Below are 19,104 nucleotides of genomic sequence, written 5' to 3' on the forward strand. Positions count from 1 at the left end.
GTTGGTGCCACGTGCGCTTCAGAAGAAGTCATCCACCAGAAGCTAAGCATGTTCGGGCCTAACCAGTAATTGGATGATCAGCCATCTAAGAAAAGCTTGGGTTGCTGCTGGAAGAGATGTTGGTGAAAACAGCTGGGGACACCTGCCCTGTGGTCTGAATGTGTATTCCAATGAACGTGTGCAGTGACAGGGACACTTTGCTCTAAAAATGGTGCTGTCCTTCAGATGAAATGTAAAACGGAGATTCTGACTCTCTGTGGACTTACAAGATCATTTATAGAGATTAGGGTACATCCTGATGTCCTGGATAAATTGCCCATCACTGCCTCATCCATTCATCCCCTGTCTGTAATTGGCTATCTCTCTCACCTCTTCACAGCATCATCTTCTTCATCTTTCAGTTAGGGGTTGCCACAGTGGATCATCTTTTTCCATATCTTCCTGTCCTCGTCATCTTGCACTGTCACCTGCATGTCCTCTCTCACCACATCCGTAAACCTTCTCTTAGGCCTTCCTCTTTTCCTCTAACCTGGCATACTGGCACAAAAAATGGCTGCCGTCACATCATCCAGGTTTATACTGCACATTAATGGTGATTGAATTGGCTCCCCACTCACTGAAGCGCCTTGAGTAGTGAGAAGTACGCTATATAAATGTAAAGAATGATTATATAAGGAAAAGAATGTTGAGGGTTCTAATGTGAGTCGTGAGGGGGACAGAATGGATGGTCAATTTAGCCGGGACATTGGGGTATACCCTACACTTTTCATAAGATGGCCTGGGATCTTTAATGACCACAGCAAGTCCTATCTGGGGTGAGTGGCAATTGGCATTCTGTCTGGATAGGATCTCAATGTGTACGTGTGTGTGTCTGTATCTGTGTGTGTGTGTGTGGATGAGCAGACCCACCAAGTAACATACCTGACAGGTCTCAAAAATTCCATGATAATGTGGCACCCGCTGTACTTTTTGCCGTTCTTATTCTGTACCTTTACATAAGGTGCGCTACAGTGGGTCCTGGTCATACTCTCCCATAACTCTGGAACCCTTTGCACCCCTGGGATTGAGGCCTTAGTCATCTTTCAATTGTTCTTCCTCCTTTTAACAATAACTTTTCCCCTCAGTTAAGCTCCCAGAAATGGAGGTTGTCACCTACTTGGACCTGACAATTATTGTCATTATTTGGGCATAATACAGGAGGCCACAGAAAAAAAGATTGGAAAATTAAAAAAAACAAAAGTTAAAACTATGGCCAAAAGGGAAATATTTCTAAATTTCTGATAAATGTTAATGTCATATGACTGCTGTTTTCTAAATGCAAATTAAGTACTGCGATCAGGTAAAGAGGACTGACTGATTGGGAAACTTAGGGGTAGGTGGAGAGGGGGACAAAAAACTTTACCGACAGCGGGGTGCCACAGCTGAACTTGAGAAGCTCTGCCTTAGTCCTGTGCAACTAACTGTACATGAGTCACGGTGACCCACAGCCAGTCCTGGCAGCAACAGGCATGTGACAGGCGCCATCTGTGTGTGGGGGTGCCATTCCATCTAGGGGTACACTGGGCCAATTTATAGTCGTCAATTCACATGACAGTATGGCCTTGGGTTGTATTGGGGAGAACATGCAAGCTGCCCTTAGAAGGCGTGTGAAGGGTCTGAATTCATTGGCGTCTCAAATCAACGATGGGCACAGCACCTTCTCGCTCTCACCGGGTCTGCACAGCTTTAGTTTTCCATGTTTCATGATTTGAGATTAATCATCGTCTCTTCTCACCAGGCTATTCTGTCTCTGCCGGGCATTTTTTGAGCCCTACAAGCACTGAAGTTGTTGGTGGTGCCCCTCAATATGGCCAGACTGGTAAAGTAAGACATCTGCTTTTGTACTTTATGGGGCCTCTGCAGGTTTGGGGCTTTCCTGATTCATGGTGGGCTATGGTGACAATGTTTTAAGATAAAAGTGACCTTCAACTTACAAATGAATGGTTTTGTTTCCCATTGCCACTCCAGGTTTACATCTTTGGTGTCTCGGCCAGCAGTCAGCTGAGGATCATCACCCAGTTGAACGGGAAGCTGGTAAGACAGACGCTTTGATTAATTTGATTGGTGGACTTCACTCCTCAGGACACCTAGAGGGCATGTACCCCTCAGGCTGGCATGTGGGGAGGGTTTATTTATGGCAGTGTTGTGAAAACGTGTTTGCCCCCATCCTGATCTCCTCCTTTTGGTTTGGAATGGCTTTAGATCTTTAGTCAAAATGTAAAATAAGCTGTGACATTGAACACCTTTTCTAAATTATTGCTCAAAAATTTTAAGTCATAAAGTCTTCCAGTGCATGTGTGAAAAAGTAATTGCCCCCTCTTAGTCATTCACTCATTCTACTGACCAAAGTTCAATGATAATTCAACTCCGTTGACTGAATGCAGGCAACCCTGTTAATCTAAGCTTCACCATGGCAGTGAAGTGGTCACCACAGAAACCTGATGCCTCGACCAAAGAAAATTACAGAAAATGTGATGTAGAAAGTTGATGAACCTTCACCAGTCAGGAGGAAGAGACAAAGCAAATTCTGTAGCACCACAATGAGAGTTAGAGTCCTGGTGCTTGCTGTTTTTCTATATGGTGGTGAGACATGGAGGCTATCCAGTGACCTGAGGTGAAGACTGGACTCCTTCAGTACTGTGTCTCTCCGGAGCATCCTTGGGTACTGCTTGTTTGACTTTGTGTTGCTCATGGAGTCTCAAGTGAGGCACATGACCTGCATCGTGAGGGAGTGTCAGTTATGGCACTTCAGCCATGTGGCGCCATTCCCCGGGAGTGATCTGGCTCTCAGGACCCTCATTGTTGAGGACCCGAGTGGCTGGACAAGGTCAAGGGGACACCTACATAACACCTGGCTGTGGCAGATAGAGGGTCATTTCTGGAGGGTGGGACTGGACCACATGTCTGTCTGGGGGAGTTGTCAACCAGGATCCCACACTGTTTCATCGTGTGTTGGGTGCGACAACGCACTGTACCAGTGCATGCCCCCCAACCTGTCCTGGCAAGACCTTTCCTGACAGAGAGAGCCATTGTCTCAAATGGAGAACATTTGGGTCAGGCCAGCCAAAGGCACAGTATTCATTCATGGAAAAAGTCATAGACAATCCCAATAGAACATCCAAAGGACTGCAGACCTCAGTATCCTCTGCTTAAGTTACTTTTCATAACTCCACAATAAGAAAGAAGACTGTGGCGGAAGAGCAAGATCTCCAAGGGAAACATCAGTGCAAAGAAGCACTGGATAATCTCCAAATCTTGAGTGAGAATGACAGATTGTTATAATCTGGAGTCACGGACATGGCCTCCAAAAGACCCAACCTTTACTGGCCTGCCTTGAAGATGCTCACTCAGAGTTAGCCATCCCCAAATGCAACCAGCTGGTTGTGGCCTACGCAGGCCCAAAATAAGGAAAGCGACTTTAAAAGTTCAAAGTGCAACAAAAGTCTCAAGAAATATCAACAATGCCTTGCAAGAGAGAGAAACCAGTAAACTCATTAAAAAAAGTCTATTTAACAAAATAGGAGATGGATCACATCAAAGGGCTCAAAATGTGCAAAAAAAGCTTCGCCTAAAAGGCAACCTGAAGATCAAGTCAAACTTTATTTATAAAGCTCATTTACAACAGCCAAAACTGAACCAAAGTGCTGTACAAGAAAGGGTAAAAGAAACAGTGTATAAATATATCCATCCATCCATCCATTATCCAACCCGCTGAATCCGAACACAGGGTCACGGGGGTCTGCTGGAGCCAATCCCAGCCAACACAGGGCACAAGGCAGGAACCAATCCCGGGCAGGGTGCCAACCCACTGCAGTGTACAAATATATATAATATCAAAAAAATGAAAGGAACACTTAGAAGAAATCCTGCTGGCTGTCTCTACTGCTATGGACTGATGTGGTAATGTGTTAGGAACGAAAGGATGGCAGAAAACGATCAACCGACAGAGAGAGGGCTGAACTCAAACACACCCCGAAAATCAAAGGGGAAAAAATGATGTGGCAGGCAGGCAAGTCCATTTTGCCAAAATTTCATTGCAGCAACTCCAAATCATACTCAGTAGTTTGTATGCCCCCCATGTGCTTGTATGCTAACCTTAGTGAGATGACGGATGGTGTCCTGGGGGATCTCCTCCCAGATCTGGACCAGGGCATCACTGAGCTCCTGGACAGTCTGAGGTGTCTGATGGACCCAAACAAAATGTCCCACCCAGAGGTGTTCTATTGGATTGATGTTAGGCGAGTGAGCGTGAGGGCCAGTCAATGGTATCAATTCCTTCATCCTCTCGCCACATGAGGCCGGGCATTGTCGTGCACCAGGAGGAACCAGCATAGAGTCTGACAATGGGTCCAAGGATTTCATCCCGATACCTAATGGCAGTCAAGGTGCCGTTGTCTAGCCTGTAAAGGTCTGTGCGTCCCTCTATGGATATGCCTCCCCAGATATACCATCACTGACCAACCAACCCACCAAACCGGTCATGCTGAACAATGTTACAGGCAGCATAACGTTCTCCATGGCTTCTCCAGACCCTTTCACGTCTGTCACCTGTGCTCACGGTGAACCTGCTCTCATATGTGAAAAGCACAGGGTGCCAATTCTGGTATTTGATGGCAAATGCCAATTGAGCTGAACGGTGCCCACTAGAGGACGTCGGGCCATCTTCATGAAGTCTATTTCTGATTGGTCAGAGACATTCACACTAATGGCCTGCCTTGGAGGTCATTTTGTAGGCTCTGACAATGCTCTTCGTGTTCCTCCTTGCCCAAAGGAGCAGATATCAGTGGGTCCCGCTGATGGGTTAAGGACCTTCTACGAGGGGCCCTGTCCAGCTCTCCTAGAGGAACTGCCTGACTCCTGGAATCTCCACCATGCCCTTGAGACTGTGCTGGGAGACACAGCAAACCTCCTGGAGTTGTAATAAGGCCTGATCAGTACCTACAATTACAATCAAAGAATTGAAATAGTCCAAGTGAGATGTTATAAAAACATGGATGGCCTTTTCAAGATCACTAAAAGAAAGAAAAGCCTCAGCTAAACTTCTCAGCTGGAAAAAACTGCGTTTAACCATCAAGTTTATCCGTTTGTCGAGATTGAATGAGCTGTTAAAAACCATTGCGAGGTTCCTCAATGAAGCTTTATGATACATGGCAAGGGATCCAAGAGCAACATCAGAGACACTCAGAAGTTTCAGAGTGTTTGAACACCACAATTTATTATCATTTAGTTCAAGTAAATTCATTGCCATTCGGGTTTTAAGATCATTCAAGCACACATGGGGAGGGTCTGTATTGTCTCACTCAGCTTTGATTTTAGTGGAAAATACATTTGAGTGTCATCAGCATGGCAGTGAAAAGAGAAGCCATACTTCTTGACAAGTGAGCCTACAGGTCACGTGTATAACAAAAAGAAAACTGGTCCAAGGTTGGACACCCGTGGAACCCCGCAGGTATGGGGGGCTATAGGAAAAGATGTAAACCATTTAAGGGCATCACCTTGGATGCCTACATACTGTTCCAGGCAGGATATAAGAGTCGCATGATCCATAGCATCAGAAGCTGAGGCAAGAACAGCAGAATGTCCAGCGTCAGTAGTTAGTCATGTCAAGTCAAGTTGGGGAGCGTGCAATGGTACAGTGTGTTGCCGCACCCACCACACGATGAAACAACTCGGGATCCCGGTTTGCAACCCCCCAGGGAGACACGCGGTCCAGTCCCACCCTCTGGAAATGACCCCCTATCTGCCGCAGCCGGGTGTTACGTGGGCGACCCCTTGGCCTGGTCCAGCCACTTGGGTCCCCAGCAATGAGGATCTTACAAGCCGGATCACCCTCGGCCGTTGTGCCGTAACTGACGCTCCCTCACAATGCAGGTCACGTGCCTCATTCGGGACTCCGTGAGCAACACAAAGTCAAACCAGCGGCACCCAAGGATTTTCAGGAGAGACACAGTACCAAAGGAGTCCAGTCTTCATCTCAGGTCACTGGATAGCGTCCATATCTCGCAACCATATAGCAAGACAGGAAGCACCAGACGTGGAGGAGGTTTATTGTAAACCTTTAACAGGGCTGCTTCATTGCTGTAACAGGAACAAGTGAACAAGTCCCAAAACACAGTCCCAAAGCAGAATCCCAACCAGAAAATATGCAAACGCTGCGGTGATTGAAGCACATGAAATGATTTTTGTCTCACGCTTTGGCTTTGACTATCAGGATTTTGATACGTCCATTTTTTATTTGGAAGTGTTGGGAGTTTCTCCTTATGGCCTGCAGTCAAAGGTGAAGATTTTTTGGATTTTTGTTTGAGCCTGGCCTTCATAACACATAGACTGTACTACCTCTCTAATCTCTACAGTAATGACCACTTTAGGGGTCCACAAAGGTTCAAGGCTAACTGAATGAATAAAAATAACAAATTACTGCGACAAGAGTACAGGCGGACCGTTGGGTGGTTGCCCCGTTCCTCACCTTTTGACTTGTCACACGTGGCACCTGAAAGCCTCCGTCTTATATTTTTGAAGCCACAGTCCGCTCATTGAGGAAACCAGGAGGGTCAGAAGGGGGGGAAACCAATACCAAAGTGTGAAGGATGTGAAAACAGGAAGCTCTCGATGATTCAAGTGGAGTGCCACACTGCTGCTCTGGCACGCCTCACCAGCCCACTGACGTCTTTTTTGCTTGGCTTGGCCGTCTCCATACTAATAAATCATTTTGTCTCCCTCTTGTTTTTCAGCTTGGATCCTATTATGGTGCTTCTCTCTGCGCGGCCGACCTGAATTCAGACGGACTGACTGACCTGCTTGTTGGCGCACCCATGTTCAGCACCGTTAGAGAAGAAGGGAGAGTCTACGTGTACTTGAACCGAGGAGATGTAAGTCTGCTGCCATTGTGCACTTGGGCCCCTGCTGGGGTCTTGAATGTTGTGCTATGGGTTGGGTCTCTTTCAGTTAAAAGACCCTTTAGAAAGAAAAGAACAATGCGAAATGATGATAAAGCATTAATGGAGTGAAAGTGGAGATTGGGAAGACGGAGTCATTTTATACATTTACAAGCACACACAAAACTGGGAGAAGGTGAGTTACCCAGTTAAGGCAGAAGCCTTTTTTCTTAAAAAGCCCCCTTTACATGCACAAGTGCACTTCTGAAATTCCCTTTTGACAAAATACAATACAATTTATTTTTATCTAGCTCAAAATCACACAAGGAGGGTCGCAATGAGCTTTAACAGGCCTTGCCTTTTTGATAGCCCCCCAGCCTTGACTCTCTAAGAAGACAAGGGAAAACTCCCAAAAAAAACCCTTGTAGAGAAAAGATGGAAGAAACCTCAGGAAAGGCAGTTCAAAGAGAGACCCCTTTCCAGGTAGGTTGGGTGTGCAGTGGGTGTCAAAAAAAAAGGGGGAAAATACAATACAATACACAGAACAGAACACAAGTAATCCTCAATACAATATAATAGTGCAGTTGAAATATTACAAGTACAGAGTAGAATTCACATAATACAATTTGGATTTGTTCAGAGTCCTGGAAATCTCAGCCATGAAGCTGCTTCTCCCATTTGGCCATTCCACACCTGAGTCAGCGCCAATCTGATGAAAGGACCCCTTACCCGATGATACCTGTGATCCTCCATCAGAGATGACTTTACCTTAGGCAGGCAAAACAACTTGGCAGGTGGGCCGTGGCACCAAGTACCACATTTGAGTACAGAGAAGAGAAACAGAACAGGTGAGGGTTAGTAACAAATTCTAACTATTTTGTTACTTATGTTTTAGTGCTAAAAACTAACAACAGAGATGCAGTCTGTACAGTTAATCAGCAGCTCTAGTCAGGGTGTGCTAAACTGAAGTAGTGAGTCTTCAGCCGGGATTTGAAAGCTGAGACCAAAGGGGCATCTCTTATAGTAGCAGGCAGACCACTCCACAGTTTAGGGGCCCTCTGTAACTAAAAGCTCGACCTCCTACTGTTATTTTATTAATCCTTGGAATCATAAGCCGACCGGCATCATAAAGACTCCGACATCATAAAAATTCTCTAAAAAAAAGAATCTGCATTATCAATGGCTGTCGTGAATCCACATGGAATGCATGGAGCCTTTTGACCCCCAAGTCTTGTGGGGCCAGATGTGATTATCGAACAAGTATACACATCTGGCGGCCAACCGTTAAAAAGTGTGTAATCAACGGTAGTGAAATCCTGCACTGCAAAGGCTCTGCCCACAAGGCTTCCTCCTAAAACACCCGCCCTCAGCTTCTCCAGTAACTGAGTTTTAAATTGCTGCTTTCAGGCAAAGAGTAAGAGATACTGAAGAAAAGGCTTGACACTGAGAGAAAATCAAAAGTTGTTATCCACTCAGAAGCACAAAGTAACTGAAGCTTAATGACCAACTTGTACATTTTAATGAGCACTGCGACAGAAGTGAGATCTACTTGGCTCCTTCTGTTTGAAACACTCTTCTGTCGGCTATGATATCTTTCCATCATTTTCATCATTGAATCACTTTACGTCATAACAATGAACAGAGCGTAGATAAGCATTGTGCTCTGCGGATATACAATGTGTTAAAATGCTGCGGCCATGTTGTCACGGCATGTTTGCATTTCCACTTAGACAGTAATGTTACATTTCTTAAGTTATTCGTTTAGACGTGTAGTCAGGAGGTTTATGTATTGTAGCCTCATCGGTGGATCAGCTGGTGTCGTTAAGCAGATTTGTCGATTCAGGTGTTTTGAGCACTGACATCTGCGTCTCTTGTGGTTCTTCGTTATCAGCTCTCTTAATAACTCTTTTAATGGCATGTGACACACTGTTTACTTCAAATGCATATTTTACAGCTGCCAATTCTTTGAAGGTTACATTGACTCCTCTGCTATTGTCGTAACGCTGAACAATGGAGAGCACCCATAGCACCTGCGACGACATATCATTCATGTCTCATGTCTTTGAATGCCAGTGCATAATCTAAATGTACAGAATGGTTTTTCCCTTCCACCAGGTTATGTTTATCTTTAACATGCGCAATGAGCTCCGTGCACACGCAACACACAGATGTTTAATGGGTGTCTTTTTTTAGGAGACTTTTCGGCTGTACAGTTTATTGTAGTCAGAAACTTGTTGTCTGTCAGAGCAGGTTAACAAGGGCATCTCTGCTGTCTTCAGCTCACTATCCCCGCCCCTACGTTTGTTGGCCGCCTTCATGAGGTATTGGATTGGTCTAAAAATGTGACACTCAGTGAGACGTCTAATTGTTTCCACCCAGTTTTAAGTAAAATCCACTCATGGCTGTCTCTAGTTGTATATATTACTAGTCATTAGGCCCGTTACAATAATGGGCGCTAGAACAGTAATGCATAAACATTAGTAGGAACAGTCTATATTAAATGGCAAGGGACCTTGACCTCATTCTGTTTGTTGGTCGTATTTTTCTTTGTCTTTCTGCCTTTCTTTTCTTGATGTTTACTTGCTGAGCTGACCGTTCTTTGTGGGCTGCCACCGTGTATTGTGTGTCTTTAATCTTTTGTGACAGTAATACTGTCTTGTACGTTCGCTGGCTTGTACGTTCATAATATACAGTAATCCCTCGCTATATCGCGCTTCGCCTTTCGCGGCTTCACTCCATCGCGGATTTTATATGTAAGCATATTTAAATATATATCGCGGATTTTTTGCTGGTTCACAGATTTCTGTGGACAATGGGTCTTTTAATTTCTGGTACATGCTTCCTCAGTTGGTTTGCCCAGTTGATTTCATACAAGGGACGCTATTGGCAGATGGCTGAGAAGCTACCCAGCTTACTTTTCTCCCTCTCTCTCTTGCGCTGACTTTCTCTGATCCTGACGTAGGGGGATTGAGCAGGGGGGCTGTTTGCACACCTAGACGATACGGACGCTCGTCTAAAAATGCTGAAAGATTATCTTCACGTTGCTACTTTCTGTGCAGCTGCTTCCTGAAGCGACATGCTGCACAGTGCTTCGCATACTTAAAAGCTCGAAGGGCACGTATTGATTTTTGATTGAAAAACAAACTCTGTCTCTCTCTCTCTGCTCCTGACGGAGGGGGTGTGAGCTGCCGCCTTCAACAGCTTTGTGCCGCGGTGCTTCGCATACTTAAAAGCCAAACAGCCCTATTGATTTGTTTGCTTTTCTCTCTCTCTGTGACATGCTCTGCTCCTGACGCGCACTCCTTTGAAGAGGAAGATATGTTTGCATTCTTTTAATTGTGAGACGGAACTGTCATCTCTGTCTTGTCATAGAGCACAGTTTAAACTTTTGAAAAAGAGACAAATGTTTGTTTGCAGTGTTTGAATAACGTTCCTGTCTCTCTACAACCTCCTGTGTTTCTGTGCAAATCTGTGACCCAAGCATGACAATATAAAAATAACCATATAAACATATGGTTTCTACTTTGCGGATTTTCTTATTTCGCGGGTGGCTCTGGAACGCAACCCCCGCGATGGAGGAGGGATTACTGTACCTTTAATTTTCTCTGGCGGTAATACAGGCATGCGCGTCGGTAATATGCCTTTAATTTTCTCTGACAGTAATACTGGCTTGTCTGTGGCTGTAATATGCATCACTGTATTGTGTACCTTTAATTTCCTCTCGCAGTAATACTGGTTTGTATTTCCATAAAACGCCTGTAATTTTCTCTGACAGTAATATCACGCATCGCACCGTGCCCCGCGCATGCGCACTTCACCAGAAGACACACACACACGGACACCTGGACGCACACAGGGATTTTATTAAAGAGGATATGCCTGGCTTCAGTAAGACTAGTGTCTCCCAAGCAATGTGGGGAATGTTAATATTAACATTCTTACAAAAAAGTAACTAAATATGTTACGTATATTAAAACATAATGCGTTATAAACCGTGAGTTACATTTGCATTACTTTTTTTCTTTTGTATGAAAAACTGCACATTTGACTGGCCAGCATTTCTTACTAAATCCTATAAGCCCATGTATGAATTTAAACTGACCAGAAGCACAGCGAAACGGGATCATTTTCTTATGTTTTATAAATACGTTTAGTCCACCATGTGAAGTGAAATAAATCACATCCATCATCTTTTCATACCATTTACCTGAGCTGATAAAGATTTGCTGTGTCACCCGAACACACTGTTTCAGTATTTCTATAGCGTATTTATAGCAAATGGCTGAATTAAAAGTATATTATATTATATCTATGTAGAGTCAGGTTATATAACACACCGCAATTACGAAAGAGCGCCCCCTGTTGGACACAAGGCTGCAAGTTTATTAATCCCAAAGAATTTACAGGGTTATAACAGTAGATGATAAAGACACAAATATACGTATAACAAGATAATAATCTTATGTACTAGGGGGCTGTGCTCGCTTCGCTCACCCACCCCTGGGTTTGGTTATCCGGATAATAATAATAATAATACTTTGCATTTATATAGCGCTTTTCTCACTACTCAAAGCGCTTAGCAATTGCAGGTTAAGGGCCTTGCTTAAGGGCCCAACAGAGCAGAGTTCCTTTTTGGCATTTTATGGGATTCGAACCAGCAACCTTCCGATTGCCAGTGCAGATCCCTAGCCTCAGAGCCACCACTCCGCCTACAATATACATTTTAATATACAATTTAAAGAGACTATTATTTTCATGGGAATTGTTACCTACTCTTTCGATTCTATGTTGCATCGCTTCTCCATGATCATAAATATACACCTGACCAAATTATGGTTTCTTCTAAATTAAACTTGTCGTAGCTTTAATTGTTGCGGGACCACAGATTCTCATAGCGTATGGTCCATTATTGTTTAAATCTACGTTTTGAGTATTGAATGATGCGAACGCGAACAGATTATTGTAGACTCTGATTTTTTGCCTGTAGTGTTTGTGGATTTCACTTTCACCAAACAACAAATCTTTTAATTCTCACGGATGCGCCTTTTCATTGGGAGGCAACACTACTTTTCCCTGATGGCAACACGAATTAGACGATCTACAAGTCTCCGACTTAAACTTTAAAGCCTTACAATATCTACATACTCCTGACATATCACTTATGTCCATATATTCGATCTCTTTTTGCTGTTCCGTTATTTCACCGAGTAATAATTTCCGTTTCTTTGTGCTACTTTCTTTTTTTTGATACTTTCGAATTTTACTACTTTCATAATCTGTAACTTGCTCTGCATGTGTATCGAGCCAACATCTTTTTTGAGCCATTCGAATTCCACTGCTTTCATAATCTCTGACCTGCTCTGCATGTGTATCACGCCAACGTTTTTGAACGTCTTTATGAAGTCTTTAATTTCTGACCCCGATTGGACCTACGAGGTTTTCAATTCCATTTGGTCCGGGCTTATTATTACTTTCCTTATTTTCATAATTTGCACATAACTGCTGTTTCTTCTTCGCTTAGTCATTGACATGCCATCTAGAACGTATTACATTTTTAAGAGCTGGGAGCTCATGAAGTGTGTCTGACAAAAGCATTCCAACAGCTGAGAGGTTAGATGTCCGTGATCTTGTTTTATATTGTTTGTAAGTAGGGCGTGAAGTGCAAAAGTGACCGTCTCACGGGTCTTGCCAAAGGTTGTAAAGTCTAGTCTTGCGAAACGTCAAAGTGTCTTTCTGAGAAGATCACGTCTCGACCCAAGATTTTTTTATTACAATAGAGAGATGTCCGATTAGCAGTTCTTAAGCCTCACAAGCTGTGGTCTACCAGTCAAGTAGTTCATTGTGGTACCATCATCCTGCATTGACCAGAGCGTCTCCCTAGCAGTCTTGGCTGTGTGGTGTTGAATGCACCAGAGGATTAAAAAAACAAGATCTTCACCCTACAGCCCTATTTCTCCAGATGGGAGTAGGCTGTATTCTGCAAGACCCCTACGTAGTACTGGTAGGAAAATTCCAGAAGGTCTAGTGTTGTTTTGACCAGAGGTGACAAGTAAGCCAATATTAGCCTTTCCGAGATCTTCATACTGTGTGACGTTAGAGCCACCAGTTAATAGACATTTAAGCTACATTTGGTGGCACAGTCTTAGGTAATGGGAACACATGAGATGTCTTCCATACATCTGGGACCCTTTGCCCTATCAGACTCAGATATACTGAAAAGAGACACACATATGCCCAGTGCACTCTTTCAGAACCTTAGGTTGGACACCATCAGGGCCCAGCAGCTTTGCATTGACTGAGTTTCTCTAGTTCTTTGTATAGCTGGCCCACTGTGCAGGTTAGTCATGGGTAACTGGGAGGCTGGCAAAACTTGTTCTAGCTGGTGCATGAGGACAAAGACACTGGCAGTTGGCATACAAAAGTATGAGCAGACGTTGCCTCTCGTGGAAGTAAAGGAGATACCCTAAAGGACTTAACATAACACTGGGAATGTGAAGCTGATCACTATTGACACTGTGTGACCACGAGTGAGGCACTTCACCTGCTCTAATTAGTAAAAAGACAAAACAAAAAGAAATGTAACCATTTGTACCTCAAATGTTGTAAGTCACCTTTGATAAAATAATAATAAATACGTGACACCATGTGCGAGTTTGAAAGTCTTTAGTTGAGATGGATGGAAACCTCTGGCCACAATTGTACAGTAAAGGAACCAAAGCCCAGGATGAGGCCCAGTCAGACCATAACACCCTTCACCTCTCTGCATTTCTAGAACGTTCTTGATGACCTCAGAGAAGACGCACTTTATTGACTACCTTTTTGCACGGGAAGCTGTGAGGCACGCAAAGCTCCTTCTGTGTCTTCCTCCCTGCCGCTTCCTCTCATTCTGTTGTCCCTCTGTTGCCTAAGAGACCCGCTGTTTATGCTGCAACGCTTCCTTTGCGTCTGTCTGGTGTTCTACTTTAAAAACCCAAAGCACAAAGGCAGGTGCTGAGCACATGCCAGTCAAGGGCAAACACCACCAGCTGTGAACGCGGTGCCACATGCCAGTCCAGTGGCCCATTGAGGTCTGTTCACTTTCACCAGCCCATACCCACCAAAAACCTCACACAATATGAAACTGACATCATATTCATTGATTAAACATAATTAAAAAATAAATGGGCTGCAGATTAAACCCAACTTAATGTATCACCACACTGTTCCAAACAGCGCCCACCCAATGGATCCTTGCTGTCTTCATCAGGCTTGCCCATGTTTTATGCTGGCTCTGAAGCAGACATCTCAAACTCCAGTCCTGGAGGGCCGAAATGGCTGCAGGTTTTCATTCTAACCCTTTTCTTAATTAGTGACCTATTTCTGCTGCTAATTAACGTCTTTTGAATTCATTTTAATTGACTTGTTTTTTAAGATTTGTTCCCCGGAATTTCTTCATTGTTCCTCTGAATTGCTTCATTTCTTTCCTTAGTGAGTGAGCCAACAGAAGACCAACTAAGTCAGGGCCTCAAACTCCAACCAATTTCACTCCAACCAGTTGCTTAATTAGGTGCCAAGTCTTGTTGTTAATTAAACCCGTTCTTTCATTCCATGGCTTGTTGCTGCTCTCATTGTGCAATAGCAGACATTTCTGAAATTGTTGATTTTCTCTTTTCTAAGATCTCGGTTCCAATGTTTTGGGGACCTGAGAAAATCAACATTCCTGAGACCTCCACCCTTTTTATTTTCAGATATTGTATGATGGTCACAGTTGGCTTGTCATATTTTAGTTCATTTTGTACTTCGTTATTGTTTGGCTGCTAACTAAGGAAAAAGAAAATTCAGGGGTCTGAGTCTTCAAGAGCAGGCCAATTAAAATGAATTCAAAAGAATTTAATGAGCAGCAGAAACAGGTCACATAATTAAGAAAAGGGTTAGAATGAAAACCTGCAGCAGCCACTGTGGCCCTCCAGGACTAGAGTTTGAGATGCCTGCTCTAAAGCTTCTCTTGTAAATGGTGGAATGGCAGCACACCAGGGAAGCAGCTATGAGGAATGCTGCGGTGCGAAGTGTGGTGCTCCATCATCACCGACCGCTCTCCAAAGTCCAAACTGCTGACAGATCAGTAAGATGGCGCCAGAGCTTGTGGTCAACCAATCACTACAATTCATTTCCTGAGCCCCACCCACAATAGCACATACTCTGGAGTAACAGCTATAAAAAGTAGCAGTAATTACAAATAGGCTGAATTGCTTTCTATGGAAATGCTACAAAATTTCCCACCTATGGGAGGGGCCAAGGAGGTCGGGTGCAGTGTGAGTTGGGTGGTGGCCGAAGGCGGGGACCTTGGCGGTCCGATCCTCGGCTACAGAAGCTGGCTCTTGGGACGTGGAATGTCACCTCTCTGAAGGGGAAGGAGCCTGAGCTTGTGCGGGAGGTTGAGAGGTTCCGGCTAGATATAGTCAGGCTCACCTCGACGCACAGCTTGGACTCTCGAACCAATCTCCTTGAGAGGGGCTGGACTCTCTACCACTCTGGAGTTGCCCCCGGTGAGAGGCGCCGAGCGGGTGTGGGCATACTTATTGCCCCCCCGACTTGGAGCCTGTACATTGGGGTTTACCCCGGTGGACGAGAGGGTAGCCTCCCTCCGCCTTCGGGTTGGGGGACGGGTCCTAACTGTTGTTTGTGCGTATGCACCGAACAGCAGTTCGAAGTACCCTCCCTTTTTGGAGTCCCTGGAGGAGGTGCTAGAGGGCATACCTTCTGGGGACTCCCTTGTACTGGTGGGGGACTTCAATGCTCACGTGGGCAATGACAGTGAAACCTGGAATGGCGTGATTGGGAGGAATCTGAACCTGAGCGGTGTTTTGTTATTGGACTTCTGTGCCCGTCACAGATATTCCATAACAAACACCATGTTCAAGCATAGGGGTGTTCATATGTGCACTTGGCACCAGGACACCCTAGGCCTCAGTTCGATGATCGACTTTGTGCTCGTGTCGTCGGACTTGCGGCCACATGTCTTGGACACTCGGGTGAAGAGAGGGGCGGAGCTGTCAACTGATCACCACCTGGTGGTGAGTTGGCTCCGATGGTGGGGGAGGATGCCGGTCAGGCGTGGTAGGCCCAAACGTGTTGTGAGGGTCTGCTGGGAACGTCTGGCAGAGCCCCCTGTCAGAAGTAGCTTCAACTCCCACCTCAGGCAGAACTTTGACCACATCCCGAGGGAGGTGGGGGACATTGAGTCCGAATGGGCCATGTTCCGTGCCTCTATTGTTGAGGTGGCTGACCGGAGCTGTGGCCGTAAGGTGGTCGTTGCCTGTCGTGGCGGCAATCCCCGAACCCGTTGGTGGACACCGGCGGTGAAGGATGCCGTCAAGCTGAAGAAGGAGTCCTACCTGTCCCTTTTGTCCTGTGGAACTCTGGAGGCAGCTAATAGGTACTGGCAGGCCAAGCGGAATGCGGCTTCGGTGGTTGCTGAGGCTAAAACTCGGGCGTGGGAGGAGTTTGGGGAGGCCATGGAGAACGACTTTCGGACGGCTTCGAGGAGGTTCTGGTCCACCGTCTGGCGTCTCAGGAGGGGGAAGCAGTGCAGTGTCAACACTGTATATGGTGGGGATGGTGCGCTGCTGACCTCAACTCGGGATGTTGTGGGTCGGTGGGGGGAGTACTTCGAAGACCTCCTCGATCCCATTAACATGCCTTCCAATGAGGAAGCAGAGCCTGGGGACTCGGAGGTGGGCTCCCCCATCTCTGGGACTGAGGTCACCGAGGTGGTCAAAAAACTCCTTGGTGGCAGGGCCCCGGGGGTGGATGAGATACGCCCGGAGTTCCTCAAGGCTCTGGATGTTGTAGGACTGTCTTGGTTGACACGTCTCTACAACATTGCATGGACATCAGGGACAGTGCCTCTGGATTGGCAGACTGGGGTGGTGGTCCCACTCTTTAAGAAGGGTGACCGGAGGGTGTGTTCCAACTACAGAGGGATCACACTCCTCAGCCTCCCTGGAAGAGTCTATTCGGGGGTTCTGGAGAGGAGGGTCCTTCAGATAGTCGAGTCTCGGATTCAGGAAGAACAGTGTGGTTTTCGTCCTGGTCGCGGAACAGTGGACCAGCTCTACACCCTTAGCAGGGTCCTGGAGGGTGCATGGGAGTTCGCCCAACCAGTCTACATGTGTTTTGTGGACTTGGAAAAGGCATTCGACTGTGTCCCTCAGGGAATCCTGTGGGGGGTACTCCGAGAGTATGGGTTACCGGACCCCCTGATAAGGGCTGTTCGGTCCCTGTACGATCGGTGTCAGAGCTTGGTCCGCATTGCCGGCAGTAAGTCGAACCCGTTTCCAGTGAGAGTTGGACTCCGCCAGGGCTGCCCTTTGTCACCAATTCTGTTCATAACTTTTATGGACAGAATTTCTAGGCACAGCCAGGGTGTTGAGGGGTTCCGGTTTGGTGGACTCAGGATTGGGTCATTACTTTTTGCAGATAATGTTGTCCTGTTTGCTTCATCAGGCCGTGATCTTCAGCTCTCTCTGGATCGGTTCGCAGCTGAGTGTGAAGCAGCTGGGATGAGAATCAGCACCTCCAAATCCGAGACCATGGTCCTCAGCCGGAAAAGGGTGGAGTGCCCTCTCAGGGTTGGGAGCGAGATCCTGCCCCAAGTAGAGGAGTTCAAGTATCTCGGGGTCTTGTTTACAAGTGAGGGAAGAATGGAGCGTGAGATCGACAGGCGGATCGGTGCGGCGTCCGCAGTGATGTGGGCTCTGCATCGGTCTGTTGTGATGAAAAAGGAGCTGATCCGTAAGGCAAAGCTCTCAATTTACCAGTCGATCTATGTTCCTACCCTCACCTATGGTCATGAGCTATGGGTAGTGACCGAAAGAACGAGATCGCGAATACAAGCGGCTGAAATGAATTTCCTCCGCAGGGTGTCTGGGCTCTCCCTTAATGAAAGGGTGAGAAGCTCAGTCATCCGGGAGGGGCTCAGAGTAGAGCCGCTGCTCCTCCGCGTCGAGAGGAGTCAGATGAGGTGGCTCGGGCATCTGATCAGGATGCCTCCTGGACGCCTCCCTGGTGAGGTGTTCCGGGCACGTCCAGCCGGGAGGAGGCCCCGGGGAAGACCCAGGACACGCTGGAGGGACTATGTCTCCCGTGTGGCCTGGGAATGCCTCGGGATTCTCCCGGAAGAGCTAGAAGAAGTGGCCGGGGAGAGGGAAGTCTGGGCATCTCTGCTCAAGCTGCTGCCCCCGCGACCCGACCTCGGATAAGCAGAAGAGGATGGATGGATTGATGGAAATGCTACAAAAAGTCCCGGGTTCTTGAAAAAAGTTCTCTTGGTCGGGAAGCGCCTGCACCCACATTTAAAGAGACAATAGATCAATACATAATCACATATGAAATCATTAAAGTGACATAGAGGCATGAAAAGTAATAACTCCAAATGAACAAAAGAGTCATAATTTGCTTGTACCGATATATTTGCATGGATATGAGAGAGAGGCTGCGGGCCAAGAGGAAAGGGAGGCATGACCTTAGGAGTGGGGAGTTGGGTGGTTCTCTCACTCACTCACTCACTCACTCACTCACTCACTCACTCACTCACTCACTCACTCACTCACTCACTCACTCACTCACTCACTCACTCACTCACTCACCAGCCTCCATTCGAGTCACTCTACCTCTCGCCACGTGTTGGAGTGCACCTCACCTCCGCTTAGCTAGCGATACCTGTTTGTTCAGCAGACATTATCATCTAGAGATTATTAAGGAGTAACGTTTGACATTTTTGAGAGAGAGATCAGAGCTACGTGTGGTTTAGAGGGTAGCTGTTCATTGGCAAAGATATCACGGCCACATGCTTTTCTCTCCATGCGGGGGACACTCTCCCGTCAGAGCTGAACACGATCAGATATAGTGCCAATGTGGAGTGTACCTACCTTCATCTTGGCCAGAATTACATTTGTTGTTGTTTTTTTTTTTTATTATTGGTTTTTAAAGTTTGTCCTGTTTCTCTAATACATGGGCGGAGCTACGGGGGACAGTAAGTAAAGCATAAAATACTCATAACTTAATTTCCGTTCATGACACATAACGCAATCAGATCGGTCAATGGTGTAAAAAGAGGATGGGTGTCATTTTCTTCACCACACATGAAGGACTAACCGTATTTATAAAATACATGAAAACGATCACCGGCTTCCTGTGTGGTTTTGGATTC

General features: G+C 46.0%; 1 protein-coding gene across 1 annotated transcript in view; it reads left to right on the forward strand.

Annotated features, from left to right (window-relative positions):
* Positions 1-19,104, forward strand: part of itga4 (integrin alpha 4) — a 187,487-nt gene that overhangs the window by 52,292 nt on the left and 116,091 nt on the right. Inside the window, exons 7-9 of the mRNA XM_028806210.2 lie at positions 1,778-1,863; positions 2,008-2,073; positions 6,771-6,908. Coding sequence (XP_028662043.2) covers positions 1,778-1,863; positions 2,008-2,073; positions 6,771-6,908 — 290 coding nt within the window. The remainder of the gene's footprint in view (positions 1-1,777; positions 1,864-2,007; positions 2,074-6,770; positions 6,909-19,104) is intronic.

This window comes from Erpetoichthys calabaricus, chromosome 8 (genome assembly GCF_900747795.2).
Source record: "Erpetoichthys calabaricus chromosome 8, fErpCal1.3, whole genome shotgun sequence".
NCBI lineage: Eukaryota > Metazoa > Chordata > Cladistia > Polypteriformes > Polypteridae > Erpetoichthys > Erpetoichthys calabaricus.